Genomic DNA, 22,436 nt, shown 5'->3' with positions numbered 1-22,436 from the left:
AGGTACACGTGATCCCATGTTGCCACCTTAGTTTTTCCCCAGTCAAGCCGCCTACAACCGGATCAGTTGGCTTTGCCCCACAGGCACAGAGAACACTAGGAGAATTTTTTGGACAAAAACTCTATAGATCATGTTACTGGAGGGGGGCAATTAACTAATCCAGCTATTTTACTTCTAATAAGTCAATAGATTTGCACACTTTACGAGACCAAAAGGCTTTTCTTTAGAACTTCCTTGAGTATCACTGCTAAATTGCGGTCTACAGAACAGAACCAACAGCACTCTCCTTCATAATGGCAGGGTGGTTTGCTCTTGAACGTTGTGGTACAAACCAAGAACAATGAAATGGCAGAAACGCCCTTAGACAGACAGCGGTGCCCAGGCTGTCGTACATGAACACAGCCACAGAAGCTGGATGGACTATGCAATGAAGGAAGACATGAGAGTTATGGAAACCACACTGTACAGTACAAATGCAAATCCTAATGCCATTGGTCTTCGGTGAGAAGAGCCTTTTTATTCTGAGTAATGTGTGGGTGGTAAAATCAACATATACAGAGAATGCAAATGCTGGGCACAATAAGGGCATTGCATGGGCACGATGTGTAACCCTCTGCTCTCCTGCAGATAATCTGGTTAGCGCAGGTCATTTGAAGTAGGTATCGATTAAGTCAATAGGGTGAGGGTAACCAGCCTGGCCATATAGCAGACGGCAAACTGGAATGGTGGAGGAATCCATGACAAGACTCTGAAAAGCTGCAGGACGTGAATTTCCTTCTAGCTATTAATGACAAACAATCCAACACATTCGCACTCAGGCACAACGATTTAATCAGATGTACCGTCAATGGCGGGCATGAAGTGGACGGGGTGGCAGCCCAGCGAGTTGTAAGCACAGAAAGGCCTCTCCATGCTGCACTGACCCTGTGAGGAGATGCTGCGAATCAGAACGGGTCCAGTTTGCTGTTAGCCCGGCTCCTGGCAGCGTGTTTTTCCAGCACACAGGCATAGTGTGAAATGAACACCTTCCTGCCGGCAAGCTGCACTGGCACAGTGTGGGTGCAGGTGAGGGTACCGTCCATGCCGTGTGGGTCTGCAGATTAGGCCTCGGTGTCTGTGATTGGCTGGTTGCTGGCTCAAAACCCGAGGTCAGCAGAGTGATGTCAGCGTTGGGCCCTTGAGCAAGGTCCTTAACCCCAATCGCTTACATTCACTCTCTCAAATGTAAGTTGCTTTGGATAAAAATGACTGCTAAATGCATGTTGAAGAAGGGTTACAGGGTTGGATTATATAATCACTGTAGTAATTACATAAGAGGTAGCAGCTGTCCCAAAAGTTATTAATAAAATGCATGAATGAAATGATGTCAATGCATTTCATGTATGTACTTGTGTTTTTATTGCAAATGCACATTCACACACACATAACTGGTGTTACATACACAATGTGGTCCACAGCTGTAAAGCTTTTAAAGAATAATGCAAACAACAGTTGGTCAACTGTTTTTTTCCCTTTTGATCAATTTCTTCCCTCAACTTGGGCCTTATCAGCTGCAGGCTCAAAAGGTCAGGAGTTGCAGTTGGGACTGGACATCACTAATGGTTGGGTAGGATCCTGATCCTGCAAGTCTTGAGCTGGCAGCTTAAATTAAGCTGATCAATGTGAAGTCACTTTGGATTAGTTTATTCCGTTTGGCAGTTAATCTGAATCAGCCTGTGGGAATGCATCCGATTTGGCGATTTTTAACTCCCGCTATAGTGAGCTCTAAAAAGGCAATGCCCTTGGTGTCTTTCCTTCTTAAAGTGCCTTTTATACTGCTGCAAAGCTGCCGGCTTATCCCATATCAGTCAGATACCGCTAACAGTTGGATGTTAGCTAACAGAAAATGCTGACAACCCAACGGTTCACACTCTGGCACAATAACCGCGGTCGCAAACAAAATATTGCTCTCATTGCAACTTTGTTAATGCAATTCAACATTAACACATACAACAGTCCTTTTACTTTAAAGCTCTTACATTTTAAATACAATAAAGACTAAATATTAATTGGGGAACCTTATGAATCTCAAATTTAAACACTGTGGGTCCACTCTTGGAACAAAGTGTTTACCTTTTTGTAATGAGAAGTGAAAAAAGCACCCCCAACTAAACTACAGTATTAAGATATCTGGCCAGCCAGAATTTCCCATCATGCTTCACGTCCACAAGGGCATCAGTCATTGGTGAACCTGTGAGCCAATAGCAAGAAGCAAAATGTGAGCCATTTGTAAGCCTCATGTAAACTTGAATGTTGAATGTTTTCTACTGGATGCGAAAAACAGCAGTCCAGAAAAAAAATCCCTGTTATTGGTTCCACGTTGCCAAAAGGGGAACGAACATCTATGCAAACATATACCTTGCCAGTACAAGTTTGTCATTAACATGTTCTGTTCTGCCTCCTGATTAAAGCAAAGAAAATCCTCTTCATCACCAAGTGTCAGACAGGAAGTCTGCGCCACCCTTAACAGCAATACACCCTGCAGAAACCTTCTCTCGTTGCCTCCCTGTCCTGGTATCAGATCCACACTTGGGTTCCCACCAAACTTTGGACACAGTGATCATTCCTCCATAATGTCTACCAGTCACCGAGTTTCAGAACTCTGTTGACGACAAATGTTCATCTGAAGCGGGAATGACATGGAATTTAGCAAATGGCAGAACATTAGAAGTGTTAAGGTAGTAACGGATGAACAGGTTCAGCAGAAATAAAATTGATATTAAGGACATTTAAGTGGTATTTCAAGAGTTCAGGTTCTCCTTGCTTAATTCACAGACAAGGAAGGAGTCAGTTGATGGCAAAAACATGTTTGACGATATAAAGAGCTTGCGTGTGTGTTCTTGATCCCTGCACACCACACCAAGATGTCACATGGTCCGGTGTCTAAGCAGAAAGTGTGCCAAAACTCCTGGTACCAAGGGTTTCTGCAAGCCCAAATGTTTGCCTTCCCTTTCCAATTATCTGCACTCACCAGCTGCTCTGCCAAATTTATCAGTCCGGTCGTGCTTGGAAATGCCCACAGCACCGAGGTCAACTCTCGACTTGTGTGTGAAAAGCGAACCGGGATTCTGCTACAACAATGTACGTCGAGTGAGAAAAGTGATGCCATCATGAAGACAGAGACAGACGATGATGGAGAGCACAGAGGGATGGATGAGCTGGTGACGGACGTCTCCCCCCTCAGGCGCTGAGCAGTGGGATCTGCCAAACCATGATGGTGGACACGGTCTCTTCCTGCCGTGACTGCTTGGTCTTCCGGTTGACCCGCCGGTGCCCCAGGCCGCCTGAGACCACCAGCACCGAGCTGATGCTCACCTTGTGGCTTCGCTTATGCTCGTGCACGTGGGCGGGGTCGTTGAGCAGGTCATAGATGGCGCTGTCCTCAGGCCTGTGTTCCAGGGAGCTCTGAGACACAGCTAAGGAGCCACAGGAGGAGGACGAGGAGCTGGCTTCTATGGAGCCACCTGCCTCCCCCAGCCACACGCCTCGTTCCGCAGTCGGGCCCCCGGACGGGGAGCTGGCCTCCTCCCCATCCCGGGCCTCTTGGCTGGGTGTAGCAACGGCCTGGCTCTCCGGGGGTCGGTTACTCACTGCTGTCGCCATGGTGAGGAACTTAACAGGGCCGTTGTGAGCGTGGTAGGACACCATGCCGCGACCTGCACACCAGATGCACAGGATGTGACACTCACCTCGTGCAACAGATACAGAAGCACAGAAGACAATGAGAAATACATGGAGCAGGATTTGGCCTGGGGTCTGAAAAGCCCAGCACACACTGAGAGGAACCCCCACACCACAGTACACGCCTGGTTCCCACAGCAAACTGGAGCAACAGATCCACAGGGATCTCCCTCCTCTGGGCCCCAATCCAGCGGAGTCTAAACCTCAGCAGACGGATCCACCCAGATGTGGCCTTAACGGCAAATTAACCGGCCTGAAATAAATGCAGCCGTGCTGCCATCTGCATGCAGAAGGAACAGAACCTGTTCAATCCCAGATTTCCAATGCAAACGTCTAATCGACTTCACCAATTTGTATAAATAGAACGGTGTATCTGGCCTGGAATTACGGAAGCTCAAGAAGGATGATGCATTCTCAGAGTGGCTTGAGTGCTTAGAGATGGCGTGGGGAACAGCTCTGAACTGAGCAACGCCGCTCGTGTGTTATGTCACATGGTAAAATGGGGGGGGTGCAGTATGAGTGTGGATATGGATGGAGGGTGGGAGGCAGCACTACAGTTCGCTACGGCCCATTCAGCACCATTCAGAGGGTGACTCAGTGCTGTGTGAAAGTCCAAACGTCCCTGATAGAGGGCGCCTGCTGTCCCCGCCGGTGATGTCACAGGGCGCCTGCTGTCCCCGCCGGTGATGTCAGAGGGCGCCTGCTGTCCCTGCCGGTGATGTCAGAGGGCGCCTGCTGCCCCCGCCGGTGATGTCAGAGGGACTATAAGAAGGTCGCTAGGGAGTTTCCTTTGTTACTACTACAAAGCAGGATTGGTGTGTCTCTGAGCCACCTTGTCCATTAAGGGAATAAGTGTAAGAAAGGACCGGTGACCAAAGTCGCTCCGATAAGTGTGCAGCGGCGTGGGCAAGTCCTGTCGGAGGAGCTGTGCAAGCGGCAACTGCCCTGTTGCGATTTACCCACCTTAATCCTCTCCATGTAATATGAGTCTGTTACGCGGGAATTTCAGAGAAAGGAACATTTACGTAACAACCAGAAGCATATTTTCCAAAGTTAAGGGTCCCAGGACAATAGTGTGTGTGTGTGTGTGTGTGTGGGGGGGGGTAATAAAAGCCTTGAAGAGCACGGAGCTCCCCCTCTCCCGCCCGACGCCCTGTGATTTATGGCTGAGCCGTTGGTGCTTTATGGAGTTACGGTGATCCCCTTGGGGGGGGGGGGGGGGGAGCCCACCTGTGACCTTGGGGATGCCCTGCAGCCGGGGCACAGAGAGCGCTACGGTCACCCCCAGGTTGGTCCCCACCAGGAGGAGGCCAGGACAGGTCAGGAGGCAGCTTACAGTCACCCTCTGGTGTCCTGGGGGACAGATGAGGAGAAACAAAAAAGTTAGGCTCAGGACTGGAGACACAGTGGCTGCTGGATAATCCGCATGTTTACACTACAGCACGCATCTGTATATTTATCGTGGTATTAAAAATGCTACCAAAAAAAAAATGTCCTTTGTAGCTTGAATGCCGAACAGACCACGGAAAATGGCTACTTCAGCTGAAGTGAGGTAGGAGGATGGTATTTTTGCTGTATGCGTGGGAAAGTTACTATGGCAATGATGCTTTCAAGCCAATGGTTTCCTGGGAAACCTATCTTAAGCAATTTGGAGATGAATGCAAATGAGCTGGAATTCAGATCCCTGTCAATGTTGTGACACCATCTGGGCCTTCTGTGGGTGTTACTGGTTAAAATGCCCTGAATTTTCATTCGGTGATACGGGCAGAACCACTGACATTGGTGGACACCTGTTGCCCAGGTGAGTGCGTGATTGCAGTTTGGTTTCTATCGGTTTTCTTGACCAATCAGAATACAGGAAATACTTAAAATCTGTAAGACTGTTAATACAAGGTTACCCTTGGTTTTCATGAAAATTTAGCATGTTAACCACAAAATTAAGGGACTTACTGAAAAGAGCTGGTCATCACCACAAGAGAACTTTACGTGATTCAGTTCAGTTCTCCATTAAAATACAGTTTTATACCCTGTAGCCTAAATAACTACTATTGAAGGTCAGTATCTTGCACTAGGTCTGAAGAAACCTCAAATGCAATGAGGACTGTCTCTACTCTGAAACTAGAACTCTGAAAGGAAGGTTCGGTCCAGAGGTGTCCCCAGCAGACAGGGATGCAGATGAAACTGACAGGACCACCACTGAGCCCCGGGGGGGGGGGGGCTGCACAACACTCCAGACAAACGTCTCATAAACCCCCAGTATCGCGCTTGCAAAACTTATAAATCCAGATCAATTTCAACCCATTTCCTCTCAAATTACACTCACATATCATGTTAAAAAGAGTCAGTAAACAATCAGGAGAGAAGTAACTTTCCATAAGAGAGGGAGGGGGGAAATAAATGCGTTGGGGAGGGCTTAAATCTTTTGATCCTGCTAGCCGAACTTGGCACACCTGAAAACGATTACATGAGACTCCAAACCAGCACCACAGCACACCACTGAGCTCCAGCACCTGAATCACCTCCAGATGTTGGTGGCAGATCAACCCTTTTCGGTCCTTTTCTTCTGGCCCCAATTAAAGCCACTCTAGGTCTCTTTCATATCCCTGCTGCTACACAAAAAGGCCGCTGGACTCAGCCATGAGTAAAATGTATGCCCTTTAAGCAGGAGCCTATGACAGTATTACAGGGCCTTTTGTGTGTCCCACCACACCTCACCGCACCCTGTTTATCCCAACAAAATGGTTTTGGGTTCATCGCCTGAAGTCTCCCTGAGGTGGGGCCACACACCCACTCAGACTGGATACTGGCTCTCTGGGCCTGAGTGTGTGATCATCCTGCTGGGAGGGTCCAGGAGCAGGTCTGAGTCGGCATCAGATAGCATCACCGCACATGACCCCATAGCTCCACGTAACTGGACCTGGCACTGCCCCTTAATCCAAGGCTTTTTGGTGCCGTTTGCGGAGAGGATCCATCCAGCCTGGAGTTCCACCCATGCAGACTCCGTCCAGAAGAAGAGAGGACACAAGCTTACAGTAATTCCCCACCCCTCATCTTCCACAATATTTGGATTTCCCCTCCCACTGACCTACCAAAATAAAGTAAAGTAATCTACATCAACAAGGACCAGGTTTGATTCAGACCCGAGGCACAGGGCTCGCTTTGATCTGCACATGTTCCAGAGCTCCACGGTGATATCAACATCTTGTCTCAATATAACAAATGAGACTTGCTCTCCCTGTCTTCTACATATGAGCTTACAAATCTGTTCCTGAGACACTTATACTCACAAAAATACACGCCAAACCATCAAAAAGCATCACATCTTGCCCTTCTATGATGCATGACTCCAGAGATACGGTGATGACCGTGCGGGAGGTGTTGTTTGGGTCCACTGCTGCATGCATGGCTGGGTATTTAGGTCACCGCAGACAAAGCCTGTGAACCACATGCTTCTCCCGGGCAACAAACAATCTGCTACTATGTCGCGCCGGGGACAGTTTTATCTTTGGGAAACATCCTCCGTGCGGCTTTAAAGACCAAAGATTCAGAGGGGGAAGAAAATCCTCCCTTTCTGACTGTATGAAATCTGGGCCGTGAGCTTTTAAAATGATCTGAGACAAATTATTGCGCACAAATTCCGAAGCTGCTACAGCTATCACTTCATTATGTTACACATACATATAAATGTAAATCCAATGCATATTTCTTTAGACATTTTAACACGGTTTATGTCTCTCCACATGCATGTCAGATTAATGCAAACTCCTGCACAAAAGATAAGGGTCCGGCGCTGGGTGGAATGCAGAGAACCTGCCCTGATTTCCAATTCAGGATTGAACCCCGGGGCCAGGAGGATTAAAACACACACATCCATCGTTCAGCTTCACAGCCCTCTACATAGAAGGTGCCACCCCGCTAAGCCTGAAGCAAAGCCTCCTCTTGAGATGGTCTGCGTCGACCGCCACTGGAAGGTCAGCAGGAGGCTTCGGGGCAGTCTACCACATGGCTCCCGTCGTCCTTGTTTCCATGGAGCGGGGGGGGGGGGGCAATTTGAACTGAGAGAAAATGCCAGGTTCTCTAACAGGATTGCTGCCCACATAGGAGAAAATACAGAACGAAATAATGGTCTGGAAAAAATTCTTCAAATGCATGAGATTACATATGTATAACGCAAACGACTCTTCTAGGAATTACAGACATTCTGGAAACATTCCAGAGAAGTGCTACAACGAAGACTCTAAGCAAGCAGACAGAGGTTACACTGTTAATTCTGCCAGAGTGGTCACATTTGTGCCATTCCATGACAATTCGAGCTTATGAAGTACATTTTGAAATATTTTTCAACAAAAAATTAAATATACTAAGGGTTCCAGACACCAGTGCCTTTAAACCCATTTCTTTGGATTACAGATGGACAACACCAGCACAATCTGGAGGACATGCACCATATTGTGGCTGGGGTAGGAACTGGATTCGAAAAGTCACAGGTTCGCATTTATACTGGAATGAAGAAGATTCATTAAACCAGTGTTCATAACCATGAATGGCAGGGGTGGCAATCCAGATCCATGGAAAGCCAGTGCGGGTTTTTGGGATGACCTCTCAATCAGCCAATAACAGTGGATCCACAGGAGAACCACTGCTTTATTATTGGTTGACTGATAGCTCATCCCAAAAATCTGTACCCATAGCGGCTCTCCATGGATCAGGTTTGCCACCCCTGCTCTACGCCACTGATAATGTCAACAAAACTCAAACACCAATAGCTTGGGTCCCAGGACAAAATAATCCCAAACACACAGCCTGGCATTCCATGAGGGGCCCTGCTATAGCATCTGGTACCAGCACATGGCTTGAATAACTCCCATACAATATCCAGTTATATGAATGAATGAAGTCTCTTTGGCACATGGGTCTTACTAGGTGGTCAGTGCCACCACAGTAGATTCTAAAACTGCGAGGTTCACAGTTCGCACCCTGTAGTGTACAGCGTGCAGGAACACCGCAGGGTGAATTCCATCTGGCTTTCGAAAGGTAAATCCGGGCATGTCTGTACAAATCACAGGAGAGCCAGTCCAGCCCTTTGGTGAAGAAAAACAATTTTAGGTGAACTTGGGTGATTACAACAAAAGCAATCCGCAAGGATGTGAAATGGTGGAGAAAAACCACAGATATCCGTGGAAGTCGACTCCTAGGCAGCATGGCCCCGGAGCACAGGGAGGCTCAGCCCTTTGAGCTCCTCCTCCTCCACCTCCTCTTTGCAGCTGACTTCCTGCCCATGCAATGAGCCTCATTATCTAGCTCTCCTGGGGGAGCCCAAAAAGCAGCAGAATCACACCATAGCATCTTTACCTCCCCCGTAATGACCAAGGTACCCGCCTCAGGAAGAGGAACTGGACTCTCCGTGTGTGGGACAGACCGCCTCACTGAAAGATCATTCAGTTAGATAAATAAACTTCAGCACTGATGGTATCTGGAAACAAACTGAGTGGAAGCTGGACTTTCATTCAGATCCATGCATGAGACAATATGCCAGGTTTTCGGAGCACTATGTTATCTCAGTCACACGTTCAGATTGTGCAACCTTTGGGCGGCAGGCAATGAAAATCAATCACTCACCTGGGTACGTGCTTAAAGATTTTGTGCCGAAATACATCTTTCCCAGTACGACACTGGAAACCAGTCAAAACAAATGACACAACACGGCTATATCCTTGCTTACAGAAAACTGTGTCCCCCTACCCCATCCATATTTGTCACTCCCATATTACATCACTTCCTCGCTGCTGAACATGTTCTGACAGCTCCAGTGATGCAAGGGACCGAAATTCAGATCAAGACACATGACACATGTCCCCAGGCCAATTTTTTATTACCCAATCATTCAAGAAAAAGCAAACAGTGCTAAAGTAAAGACAGGAGACTTTTAGAGTGGGCAACCGACAGAAAGGCAGAAATCTGTGCACAAACACACGTGCCTTGGTGGTTTTAGGTCAGACGTGACTACAACTAGGTTTGTAAAAATGGTGCACAATCCAGAGGAGCGAACAGCTTTTGAAACTGCTGCATCATGGGTGGAAAACGTGACCCAGCAGGAGCAGCAGCTCCGTGCTACAAGAGCTGTTATTACGCCACAAGCCACAGAGTGTCCTGTGCCGGGGGGGGGGGGGGGTAAGGGGCAGATCCCAGAACAGCGAAGAGGAACAGAGCCCACACACCAGTAAGCAAAGCAGGACAAAAAGCGATGCCTTCTTCCCCTTTGTACTTTCAAGAGATTTTGGTTTTTTGGTAATTAAATTTCAGCCCATGTTGTATCAACTATGTAAATGTTTAATGACCTCTGTGCACCACATTCCGAGGTCTCTCAGTGCAGAGTCTGTACAGTGTAAAGTAGGATCTCCAGGCCTTTTTGGCCCCCACTAAGACCAGATACATACAGACACACATGATTCCTGCCAAACATTCATCAGGAGCGTCGCCCTGCATTTGTGCCAGACGCTGAGCATGTCAGTCATATTCAGAGACGCTGCGGGCGAAACACAGAGGCTGTCATTTCTACTGCAGCTCGATTCAATCTCACAGTCGGTGGCGTTTCGTCAAAAGAAAAAAGAAAAAAGGATGCCAGCATTTGTCATGATAGTCACTGGGCTCTTGGTGAGAAGGCGTGCCGGACGGTGGCGGTCATGGCGTGGAGGTGCCATGTGTGAAGATTAAAAGACAACCTCTGGGCTGCAGATTAGACAAGTGCCTAGTTTCCATGGTTTCTTTATCGTTCTGAGAAGCAGTGAGCATCTGAAGACCTTGAGGCGTTATTTAGGGGGCGGCTACCAACAGCCTGAATGTTCTCCTCTCCCCTCTCCCCCCGCCCCCGTACTACGATGGGAGTCACCATGAGCGACACCCGCCCACGCCGGTACACAAAGTGCCCGGCCTGGCACGATCCGACATCACCAAGGCTGCACGATCCGCCTGCCCTCTCTCAGCTCCCCATCCTGGCCACATCGCCATGCTGCACGATCCGCCTGCCCTCTCTCAGCTCCCCATCCTGTACACATCGCCAAGGCTGCACGATCCGCCTGCCTTCTCTCAGCTCCCCATCCAGGACACAGCACTCTCCCCTCCAGTGTAACCCTGATCCACAGGCTGTCCACAGCGTCCTGCACAGGTCTCTCCCCAAGTTGCTGATAAATGTATCTAAATCCCCCCACCCCCCAAAATGGCTCCCTACCAACATTGGAGTATCTTTACTAAGAGAATTACGCTCCCAAGAGCGTTGCCTATGGTTACTGCTGAAAATCCCACCAGCTTAGCCTGCGCCAAAGCGGACACAGGAGCAGAAGTCTCCCCCTCCAGCTGACTGAGGGCCGTGCAGCCCCACGGAAGAAAGAGACGCCCGTGATAAAAGGATCCTGAAGTGGGAAATTCACACGCTACGGGAAGGCGGGACACGACGGTAATGGGAAGCAATAAAGGTGCGACATAAAAGATGACTGACACGTCATGGTTTGTCAGCTTGCGGTTAGATACAAAGAGAGGGTGTAACCCTAAACCTGCTCGTCTGAAGAGGCCGGATATGTGAGGCCAGTGCGATATTTAGCTTCACAAGGTGGAACAGGAGCTCACCCTGCGGACTGCATAAGAAAATAAATACTTTGATTCAAACCAACATTCTTGATTGATATAGGAGTATGGTAAACCTTTGGAAAAAAAATTAAGGCCTTCCCAAAAAGCCAAAATTGTGAGCTCCCAGATTTCCAGTATGTAGGTCAGGTGGTCCTGAGGCGTGATCCAGTGAAGGGGAAATGGGAGGAGCTCTGGGTGGCGGGTGGGTGGGGCCACCTACCAGAAAGCATGTGGTGCACGGGCGTGGCGATGTTGATGTCCTGCAGGTGCGCGAGTGTCTCCGTGTGGAAGAGCCGCAGGGTAGACCCAGAGCTGAAAGCAATCCAGATGCCCACGCCGGCCACCACCATGTGCGACACAACCATGCCTTCCTCCTGGTGAGCCTCCAGGTGGCGCTGTGGGGAACATGGGAGACACACTGCATTCCCACATGTCTGAAGACCTTGCAGCTTGGTTCTGGTTATAACTTGGCTCTCCTATCCACTCATTATTATCATTCGTCTGGAAGGACATCCTGGAGACGGTCCACATGCGGCCCGCTCACCCCGTAGGCGCAGCCTGCAGTTTGGATGCACTCCACCTAAATGCCCTTGCACAAGCAGTACTTGTTAGCCTAGCAACCAACCAGTCACAAAAATTCAAATATTATTTTTCTATCACTCAGTCAGTTACTTCATGAGGGTGACAGGGAGCTCAGGGGTTAAGGAACCAAACTTCTGTATATAATGTATCTACTTGAAGTCCTAGGAGAGACAGCTGACCTGCACAGCTGCGTATTATAAATGAAGTCATCCATTTTGGATTGTGACCCTTCTGCTTGGCCAGTAACTAACAATTGTGCTCCCGTAGGGGGAGTGCTCATCTGAACTGTGCAGCCACCCCCCCCCCTTCCCCTTCCCTTTGTTTCCTGGCCCCCCAGGCCGGGGGACGCAAGCTGCTTCCCAAGCCCCGGTGCAGGTGGTCCGCTGAACGAGGCTCACAAATGGGATCATGAGTCCCCGTCTGACTATTCTGGGATGGGTCCGGGTGCAGGTGTCTGTGTGGTGGAACGTGACACAACGCATGTGACATTCTGTCCGGCAGAGTATCTACGTCTTGGGGGGGGGGGGGGGGGGGGGAGTTTTAAATCACTCGGACGTGTAACAGTGCAAAGGTGACTAATATCACAATATTGTTCAGTTATCGACAGTCTTCACCCTCACCCAGTTCGTTTGGCTCTGCAGTTCCCTGCCCTTCACTGTCCACTTCACTACTTGTAACTGTTCTGACTGAGCAGTGCAAAATGTCCTCACCACTCTGAACTCAGCTGGCTATAATATGTAAATCGGAGCAAATATAATAATTTTATGAAGATCTGGGAAGGCGTGGTGACGATTTACTATGAGAAATATATGAAAGAATTAGGAATCACAAACTTAATAAGTCTACATCCAATCTCGGACACTGAGGAAAACTCCGGAAAGCATATATACCATTTGACCGGAGACATACTCTCGTAGAGAATGACTTTGAGGAAGATGTAAAATTATGCAGTTAAGAGATCACAGAAGCGCGCGACGGACACATATAGCTAAAGAAATACCTAAATGAAAAATAATATTAACCCATAAATAAATTATTTACATTTATGAAAGCATTATCATAATATGCTAAGACATGAAAATGCGAATGCGTCTATTGTCCTGAGAAGAGCCGCAGCCTGGTATTGAAGACTAGATGTACTTGGGTGATAACTCATTTCACATTGACAGTAACTGCAGATAACTTTGGTCTTGTCGATGGACCCATCTGACAGAGTTTTGAAGCTAAACCTGCCATTCAAAATACCTGTTCATTATTTTCCCTGAGCTGCCATCCGACTCGACACGCGTTACTGGCATCGAGACAATTAGCCACGTTGTAATGAATTCCCGTTGACGCACTATTATCACGTTAACTTTCACAGCCCTACATCTCTTATTACAGTTTTTTTCTTCACATACTTATTCTTTGCTGTATTTATTTCTGCCTAAATTATCCTTCGTTGCATTTGTATCTTCTGCGGTAACGGACAAAGAAATTTCCCCTCACAGGGATCAATAAAGTTCTTATTTTACATCGTACATAAAGTAATAATGGCCTGGACATCTGCTGTATAACAGTTTAGAAAATGACTCAATATGCCTCCAAACTGGAAGGGAAAAACCAAGCATAAGCAAATCAGAGAAGAACACAACACAGAGGACACATCTCCATGTCTAACAGACCTACGGTCCCGCATCATGTTTGTTAATGTCTGTAGTTTTACCAAGAGGTACATCATCTGCGCAGTGCTGGGCTGTGGTCTGAGGACAAGGCTTCAGTAGGCGAAGACAAGGAGGTCACACAGCCAGGCTGTGCTTCATTAGCCGGTACGGTGAGAGTAAGGCCAACATTTTCACGGGGGCTGGACAGATGGAACATTTCATACTCCTCTCCCTCCCTCTGCACCAGGCTCAGATTCATTCATTCTTCCTTTTTTAAAAATACCCTGCCCTCCATCCTCTGCATGTCAGTATGTCGGGTTCTCTGGGGGGGGGGGTTGGGGAGTGGCCCCACCTCCGACGCCCACAAGCCTCATCACGAGGAAGAGACGAGTTGCATAAGATGTGGATGCGGAGACTGAGGCGGGAGGAGGAGGTGGTGCTGCTGAGCTTGTGAAGGCAGCTGTGTTTTCGCGTCTACAGCCCAAAGGCAACAGCAAGACACGCTGCAGAGGAATCTGCAGGGCGCCTAGTCACTGCTCCACAAACTCACACACACAAACATTCACACACGGCTTGTGGGTGATTAAAACGTTAGATCTCACAAGCAAACCTAAGAGGTGGGTGTGTCATCAGCACCATGTGACCTACATGACGAGTCGGCGTGTTCCTGTTGGCTGAGAATATGTCACACTGACAGCATTCCCATATCCCACAATCCTGTGCTGCCCCCTCCTTAAAGAAAAAGCACTACCTCAATGGCGGAGGTCTTGGTGCTGATGATGAAGACCTGGCCCCCACAAGAAGCCCACACGTGGTCCTCCACTGCCAGCATGCTCTTCACGGGAAGCACCCCGAGTTTCACCAGCTTTGGGGAGTCCGCGTCCCACAGGCCATCTGAGGGAAGACAGACGAGGACGTGAACCTGATTGTTTGAGGTCACTACAGGTCGACCTGCAACGACTGGAGCTTGACAAAGAGCCGCTCGCACAAGACTGGTGCACCTCAACCAAATGGCCGCCTGAGCACCAGCGGAAAGGAGCCCAGCAATCTCAAGATGCAGACTATAAAAGCGACAGCAAGCTCTGGTGGAGACCACTGCAAAAAGCCTCTGAAACCAGAGTGCAGGAGATAATTCAATTCGAGAGATTTATTCATCACATACAGTACAATACGCAGTGAAATGTATCTGAGTCGCCCTTATTTGGCAGTGCAAAAATAGAAAAAAGGTAATAAGTAAAGTAGGAGTAAAAAAGAAAATTACAATATATAAATACAATCTATGGAACCAAGTATATAATCTAAAATATACAATGCAAATATACAATATAAAATCTAAAAAAATAGTGCAATGGCGAGGATGTACAGACTATTATTTACTAGATATTTGTACATTAAGGTTAACATGTGCAGTATATCTGCATTCCAGTACAAACGTACGTAGTGTACAGAAGGACCACAATTAGTTTGAGTTGAGAAGCCTTATGGCCTGGGGGAAAAAAACTCTTCCTGAGTCTCTCTGTCCTGGACAGAGTTCAGCCTGCGGAACAGACAGTTTGCGGGGTGTAAGGAGTCATTAATTATCTTAGTAATCTTAGTAACCGCGGTTCCTGCCATTAGGAAAGAGGAGCAGCGAGAATAACAATAAAAGTGGAAGTTCAGTACCTCTGTCTGTATGTATCTGTGGGTTATGTATATATTACATTGTGGGGACTGAATGTCTCAACAATGTTATACAAACCTGTTATTTTGACATTAAGGAGACCATTTTTTGGTCCCCACAAGAGGAAACTCAATTTTATAAAAATCTGTGACTACAGTCCAAGGGCATAACTTTAGGTTGAGTTCTCCATCTATTTAAAGGGGTCCAGATGATTGTATTGGCTGGTTCTGATTATTGTGGGAATCACCCCTGTAATTTATGCACATACTGCAGTCAAAAAACTGAAAATGTCATTATAGTATTTTGTTTGGTTACCTATGATTGTATGATTAAGGTTAGGGCTGGCATAGGTTGTCATTGATGGGATTAGGGTTTTCCCCAAAGAAATGAATGGAGAGACCCCACAAACATAGGAATACAAAAGTGTGTGTGTGTGGGTTTCGACTAACAGCCTGCTGGAGCTCTTGTCTCAAAGACCCGCGTCCCCGGGGTCTTAAGAACCCACCCCTCCATCATTAACGGCTTTGTCCAAACCAGCGGCCCCTTCAGCCAGCCAAGCACTTTCCACGACGCCGCCCTGACTGCAGGGGCGTGGAGCTGCGCGCGGGGACATGTCAGCGCTTCTCACACCGCTGAGTAACGCAGTTTCATCGAAAGGGTGTCAGCGGGATGGGCAGGAAGCGGCAAAGGAGAGCGTCACATAGCCGGCGTAATTAAAATAATCTGATCAGATGCAGAGCTGCGCAGTATCTGCAAGGAGAGCTGCGCAGGCAGCGGCGACAGCTCCTCTCGTTTCTCACACGTTTGCAAAAAGATGCAAATCCTTCCGAGACCCATCTTGAGTTGAAAAAACAACATAAGCAGGCCTGTCCCAACACCCAGCACATCTCCTCCGGTCGCGACGGTCCACGATTAATGAGCGGTTGGCACCTTCCACACTCATGCCCAGCTCGGTGACGGAAACCAGCGAAGAACGGCAACAGAAAGACGCCACTATCGTCAGCAGGAAGCGCGGCAACCCAGCCAGACAGCAAGCGGCAAGTTAAAAATGCATGATGGCTAAGCGTTGGTCCGTGATGACATCAGCAAACTCGGCTATACAGCTGGATGAGCCTAAGATTCAGTTTGAGAGAACATGGAGCTGAGGATGATCTGACCGCCTTTTTAGAGCCATACCTTCTGCCCTCACCTCGCTATGCAAAGCATGATCCTCGCCAGCCACTCAGGTCTGCTGAGGTCACATCACCAGACGCTGAACCCAGTCTCCTGAGAGACTGGAAAGCTGTGGATCTAATCTAAATGCTAATCCGGGCTGGATAATCGCAGGCGAGTCCACCGCCTCCCCATGGACCAGCACAGGAGTCTTAAAACTTTCAGGAGTGACTCATTTTTGCTTTCAAGTTTTGACAGCTGCCGTTCAAGCCGGAAAAAGGAGAGCTGGGCAGATCGACGTACATGACAAATCAATCAGAGGATTAGTATGTCACAATCGACAGCGACTTCCCTGAATCAGCACGGCTGTTTCATGGTATACGTATCAAGGGCTTGGTTAAAAAGAAATGATTTGAAAAACAAATGGGATACAAATTTAAATCCTAAGTTATTTTTTTGCTTCATCCTGAGCCTATAGGAGCTGCATGAAATGTTGCCAGCCATTATGATACTCTTACATTAAACCACAAAGCAATCAATGAAAGACTTTAATTCCCTTAAACCAGGTGTTGTAGAAAAACTCCTCCAGAGTTTTAGGGAGAAGACAGGACAAAAGTGGGCCGAGGTATTCAGACATTCCTGGAAGGCTGCATCGCGGAGCCTGGTGACGTGGAATCACAAAAGGGCTGTTTTTAAGGGGCTCCAGGCCAGGAGCCAGGGAGCAGTGACAGGGCCCAGAAGGGACCCACGATCGCTCAGAGCCCGGTTCAGCTCAGTTTCAGGGCCATGAAGAAGAGGGAGACTAAACCGGGTGGGACCTGAGGGACACGCAGCAGGGATTTGGGGCGTCCAGTCAGACATTCCTGCAGCCCCGTGAAAATCGGCCCTCGGTTTATTTAGCCAGATGGCAGCTTGCAGACACCCGCCCTCCCCCGACTGCAGGTTAGGGCGCCGAGAGACTCTGGGTCAGGCACTCCGCTCTGTATTAGCTGTCATACTTCTGCACGCATGTTAAAACTGTCATAAAGCATGGAGCGGAGGTCATGATCAGAGCCACCAGAGGTACACAGGCACTGGCAGGTGGAGGGCCAGGTGACAGACAGTGAGGAGAGGGGGGTGGGGGGAAGATGAATCACAGACTCCGGCCCACATAGTCACTGGTGACTGGAGGGGGGGGGTGGTTTTGAATAAATTGAGGCTTGTTTTTAACAACCCACTGGCCTGACTAGTAGGTATGAGCTCACTCACGATGCTGCAAGGCCGGGCTCTGTCAGCTACGGGCCAGGATGATTTTAGTCAGGACACTGAGACCTCTGGAAGTCCATTTGCTGGACGATTAGCAGAGCTATAAACCGTCAGAGCCAAAAGAACCCAGACAAATCTAATATTTTTTCTGTCTGGCTCTGGAAGGTTTCACTGGATCACGGTATGCTGTCCTGCTGCAAAGCAGATGCGCTCTGCATGATTGGAAGCATTACCATCACGTTTAACGTTAGCGAGACTTCGTACCTCAGTCCGTCCTCCCTAATTACACGATGTCACAGTCACCCGCGGGGTCACTGAAACAGAACCACCTGCTCACCTGGTAGTCAGCGGCTTAAATTATTGGGCGAGTGTGATCCAATTTTCCGGTAGCCCTGGGATAGATAGATGGAAAGGGGAAAACTCTCCATAAAGACTTTCGCCAAAAAGTCTGGGACGACATGGAGCTCTGCTGTCCCCAAGGTCTGCGGGAAAATTTCAGGAACAAAGCAGAGTGCCAAAGACGAGAGAAATGACACGCTGCCCTGGCAGTGCAGAGACCACAGCTCCGGTCCCTGCCCGTCTCAGTCTTCTGGAAGCAAGGAGAAAGAACACTGGCCACTTTGGCAGAAGTCTCCCAGGGCCCAAACTGACGCCATCGCAGAAACAGTACCCTCCTCTACCTCCCCAGCAAAGACAGCAGGAGGACAGCCGCTGAATGACTCTGCAGTCCAGCATTCTCCCAGCTCACATTTCTGTCTCGCTTTCAGGTCCACATAGTGTTCATAATAAACAAAGAGGCTGATTTCACAATGCCTGACTCTCAGGAGAGCCCAAAGTTAAACATGAGGGTGGCTAATGACTCTCGCTTGAGCCAAACAATACTACACTTCCTAGCAAACACAATCACTAACCCAGAAGGTCTCTGCCAAGTATGAACGCACAATTAACCGGGGGGCAGGGGGGGGGCTGGAAATAAATGCAAACCATCCAGAATAAATACCGACCACCCCCAGTGACGTCCTGCATCTGCAGAGCCAAAAATACACCACACAGGATTCAGATCACATCGCTCATCTTTGCTCACTAAGAACTACACAATCAGGCGTGTTTCCAGGCCAAAGAGCACAACTAAGCAGGTGATGCAGCTCATATGTTTAGAATCCATTCTCTCCAAACACACTATGGTAAGATGTCATAAATGGCTCTTTTCACAGAGCTGTAAGCAGGGCCAGACTGAGCAGTCACTGAACACTAGGCAGATAGGCTTAGGCGGTATGATGACATCATGTTATACCCTGGTATTTAGAATTCCCGAAGGTATTATTCTTATTACCTCCTAAAATACAGACACTCCTCTTTCTATTAAACTGGTAAGGAGATGCTGTATTGAGGCGATGTACTGTAATGCATAATGTTAATGGTGACTGCAGTCTCAGTTAATATAAAACAAAAAAAACAAGGTCAAAGAATAACATGCATATGTAGGTGGATGTCACAGAAGCAGAATGTGCCGTGAATGCGCTGTAAAGTGCAGGAGCATGCGTGGCATATGTGAAACCTAGTGCGCATGCGGCCAGAGACCGGGCAGCCCCCTACCCCAGGATCCTGCCCCAGCTGTAAACAGGATGTGTGCATGAGCAGCCCTCCAACTCAAAGGCCTCACCTGGGGCCCTGGAGTAGATGGCGACGGAGCCGCTGACGAGGCCGGCATACAGACACCGCGCCTCGTACACCAGGCTGGTGACGGTCGACTTCTCCGGCGTGGGGAAGTGCTGAAGCCGGACCTTCTTTGAACGCTGGCTGCTCTTGTACACGGAGATGCTGGAAGGAGCACAGGGCCACCAAGGAGGTGCTGTCAGTGCTGCGCGGGTGAGGTCTGTACCCTAACTGCCCTCTGCATGCCCTCCCAGCATGCCTGCCATTTTTTTCAGGCCTTCTTGAAACCTATGGTAATGCAGCAACGTGATGCTGAGACAGATGATTGCACAAACCTCCCGTCCTCCATCCCCAGACAAATAGTGGGGCTTCCCCCGCCCTTCCCGAGGGAGGGGTCTGCTTCCGGGGCTGCCTCAGCATCCTCCTGAGTGTCGTCTGGAGGTACGTGGGCCATGCACAGGATGCGAGACTCCACGTTGAAGCACTCCGTCACCTTGGGGCTGGAGCTCTGTAGGGCCACCACGGAAATCTGCCCCATCTGATTGGTGCAGCTGGCCACCTGACCGGGAGCGAATCAAAGGGGTCAAAGGAAAACCAGAGGAGCGGGATAGCCCTAAAGTGGCGCGGCTCATATCGCCTTACAGCACAGGTGGGCTGCTGTCTTGAATTTCAGCAAGGAGTCAATTACTATTCACACAGCAGATAATGGCTCTGCTTTGAATGCAAAACTAAAACCACTTCAGGGAGGCTCAGTAGGGTCATGGGTTCGAATTCCACGCCTGCTCCGTATTCACTGATTTCCAGCACGTTCCCCAGATTTCCCCCCACAGAACAGAAACATGCGGCTAGCTGAAGCGGGGTCTCTAAATTGCTGACAGTGCTTGAGTGGATGTGCCCTGCAATCGACTGGGATCCCATCCAGAGGATCCCCAGCCTTGCGTCCTATCCTGTCTGGGACAGACTCCAGGCCCCTCATGACCCTGTGCTGGGTAAGCAGTTGGGAGATGGATGGATGACCCTGCTTAATACCGCATCTGAAAGTCAAAGAGGTGCCCGTGCATATGTCAATCATATATTTTTACTTTTAGAGTAAAATTCCAAATTGACCTGAAAATGCTACGTAAAATGAACAAATTGCATATTTCAGATGCATGCATGTTTGCAACCATGCTATAAAGGATAGAGGTGAGGCATCGAGCAGTCTGGCCACAGTCGCCGTACAGTATTCTTACGGGGTGGAGGGTCACTAAGACCATTTAATGTGAAGCACATCCTTTAGATAAACCGCTTGTGTTTGTGGAAGAGGAAGCAGGAAGTGCGGACACTGGGAGGGCGCGGACCCCAATGAAAAGCCCCCCGGCTAAGAGCACTCTGCAGCCGTAAGTGGGACGTTTCTGGGTAACAGCCAGCAGAGGAGCTCAATTATTCATACAGATCGCAAGGAATTATTCACAGAGATTACAGAGCCGATCTGGCAAGCTAAACCCTTCGTTTGCCCTTAGAGAAGATGCCTACATAACAACAATATCAACAAAAAGCGTGGTCGGGATCTTACCACCTCAAATGTTACGCAGCCAAACAGAATATTCTGGGTGATTGGTAGCTATTAGTGCTGATTTTTACTAGCACCGTGGTGTCATTCATTTTCACTTTGCATCAGCACTTTCTAAGCACTAACCCCGAGGCAGAGAGGCCGATACCCAGCTTACAAAGTAGGGACATTCACATTCTCTGTGTATACACTCACGCTCACACGGCCGTGATTCCGGCTTCCACCATCTCCACGGCAACTGCTCTCACACAGCCCCCAAGCCTGGTGGGGGCCGGCGTGTGAGCACAGGGCGTGAGAACCGGTAGCACGCGAGATACACTCACCCACACGCAGCCGTGGCCCATGGCCGGGGAGTCGGCGGTGCTTTCACTGTTGTAGAGGGGCTCGGGGTTGTGGGCCGCGCATTCCACCTGGGGTGGGGGGGGGACAAAGAAGCCAGCCGTCACCAAGAGGGAGGGATCCGTGCCAAAAACAAATGTAGTGATCCGATTTCTAAGCAAACAGTCCTGAAATAAATGGCCATTAGCTCACATCTGGAGCAGTGGGTCAAGGAAGATTTAGACCTTAAACCATTAATTAACCATACGATTAATGTTACGGAGATTTGCTTGGTTTGGATTATATGATGACAAAACAAGAAAAATCAATATACCCAGAAAGTAAACATGAGTGCTTAAAGTTGCCATGGCGATAATACTTCTAGAACAGTAGAACAGAGGTGTTATAGCTTGTGAATATTATAGCTGCCCGTCCTCTATATAAATCGGTGACTAAGAACGTGTGGCTCTAGGTGGGAGGGGCACGCCAGCGTCGCCATGGCACCCGACGGGCGCCCTGCCTTGAACTCCTGGAGCTTCGACATGACCACGGGCAGCTGCCTCAGCAGGAGCGGGTGTTTCCGGCGCGCCATCTGATTCCCGTCGTCCTCGGCGTAGAACCAGCCCAGCAGGTTGTCGTCTTCTGCGAGGGGAAGCCAGGCGGGGGAGAAGAGAAGCTCAGTCCTGATACACGCAGATATACGGCTCCCGTTTGATAGATACGTTTGCTCCTGAAAGGCTGGATAAGAGTATCTTCACTTTATAACTCCAGGACCCAAACAGCGAAAACAGCCCCAGTGCCAAACAAATTAATGGAAGTTAATAAAATGAGGAGGTTTGTAACAGATGGTGTATAACTTTAACTGCTGGCACCAGGCCATTGGCCCTAAATGATGATGCCATAAAAAGAGGACAGGCTCATAGGGAGAAACCAGACCCCTCTGCACAATGCCCCCCATGCCAAAAGAGAGGTGTGGAGGTCAGCAAGGCGCCCATACCGAGGCTCAGCTTGGCCATCTGCAGGCTGCTGATCCACGACTGCTTGGTGGCAGGGCTGAACGTGTTGAACACTGCGGTGAAGAACGTGGGCCGGCCAGACCTGCTGGGGCAGAGGAGCGGCAGACACCACATGGGGTCCTCGGTAGCGGCGGGAAGGGGGAAGGGGGACGTTCACTCAGCATTCCAGGATAACAACATCGGAGGGACCAGAGCTGGGTCTGCCATTACCGCGGATCGGAACGGACAAGGAGGTTCAAGGAATTAAATAAAGCCACATGGGGGGCGAG

General features: G+C 49.0%; 1 protein-coding gene across 4 annotated transcripts in view; it reads right to left on the bottom strand.

The window, feature by feature from the left end:
• Nucleotides 1–497: 497 nt before the first annotated feature.
• arhgef10 (Rho guanine nucleotide exchange factor (GEF) 10) overlaps nt 498–22,436 on the bottom strand; it is a 46,323-nt gene continuing 24,384 nt past the window's right edge. For 2 of the 4 annotated variants that reach the window (XM_023807780.2, XM_023807800.2), the window contains 9 exons: nt 22,149–22,252; nt 21,672–21,793; nt 21,157–21,243; nt 19,617–19,840; nt 19,289–19,446; nt 14,320–14,462; nt 11,564–11,738; nt 4,951–5,073; nt 498–3,695 (listed from right to left, as the gene is read on the bottom strand). In XM_023807780.2, coding sequence (XP_023663548.2) covers nt 3,220–3,695; nt 4,951–5,073; nt 11,564–11,738; nt 14,320–14,462; nt 19,289–19,446; nt 19,617–19,840; nt 21,157–21,243; nt 21,672–21,793; nt 22,149–22,252 — 1,612 coding nt within the window. In that variant the 3' untranslated portion in view covers nt 498–3,219. The remainder of the gene's footprint in view (nt 3,696–4,950; nt 5,074–11,563; nt 11,739–14,319; nt 14,463–19,288; nt 19,447–19,616; nt 19,841–21,156; nt 21,244–21,671; nt 21,794–22,148; nt 22,253–22,436) is intronic. The other 2 variants (XM_023807788.2, XM_023807811.2) reach the window with 1 other exon arrangement.

The sequence above is a fragment of the Paramormyrops kingsleyae genome, chromosome 14 (genome assembly GCF_048594095.1).
Source record: "Paramormyrops kingsleyae isolate MSU_618 chromosome 14, PKINGS_0.4, whole genome shotgun sequence".
Classification (NCBI taxonomy): Eukaryota; Metazoa; Chordata; class Actinopteri; order Osteoglossiformes; family Mormyridae; genus Paramormyrops; species Paramormyrops kingsleyae.
This window is presented reverse-complemented; position numbering and strand designations above follow the sequence as displayed.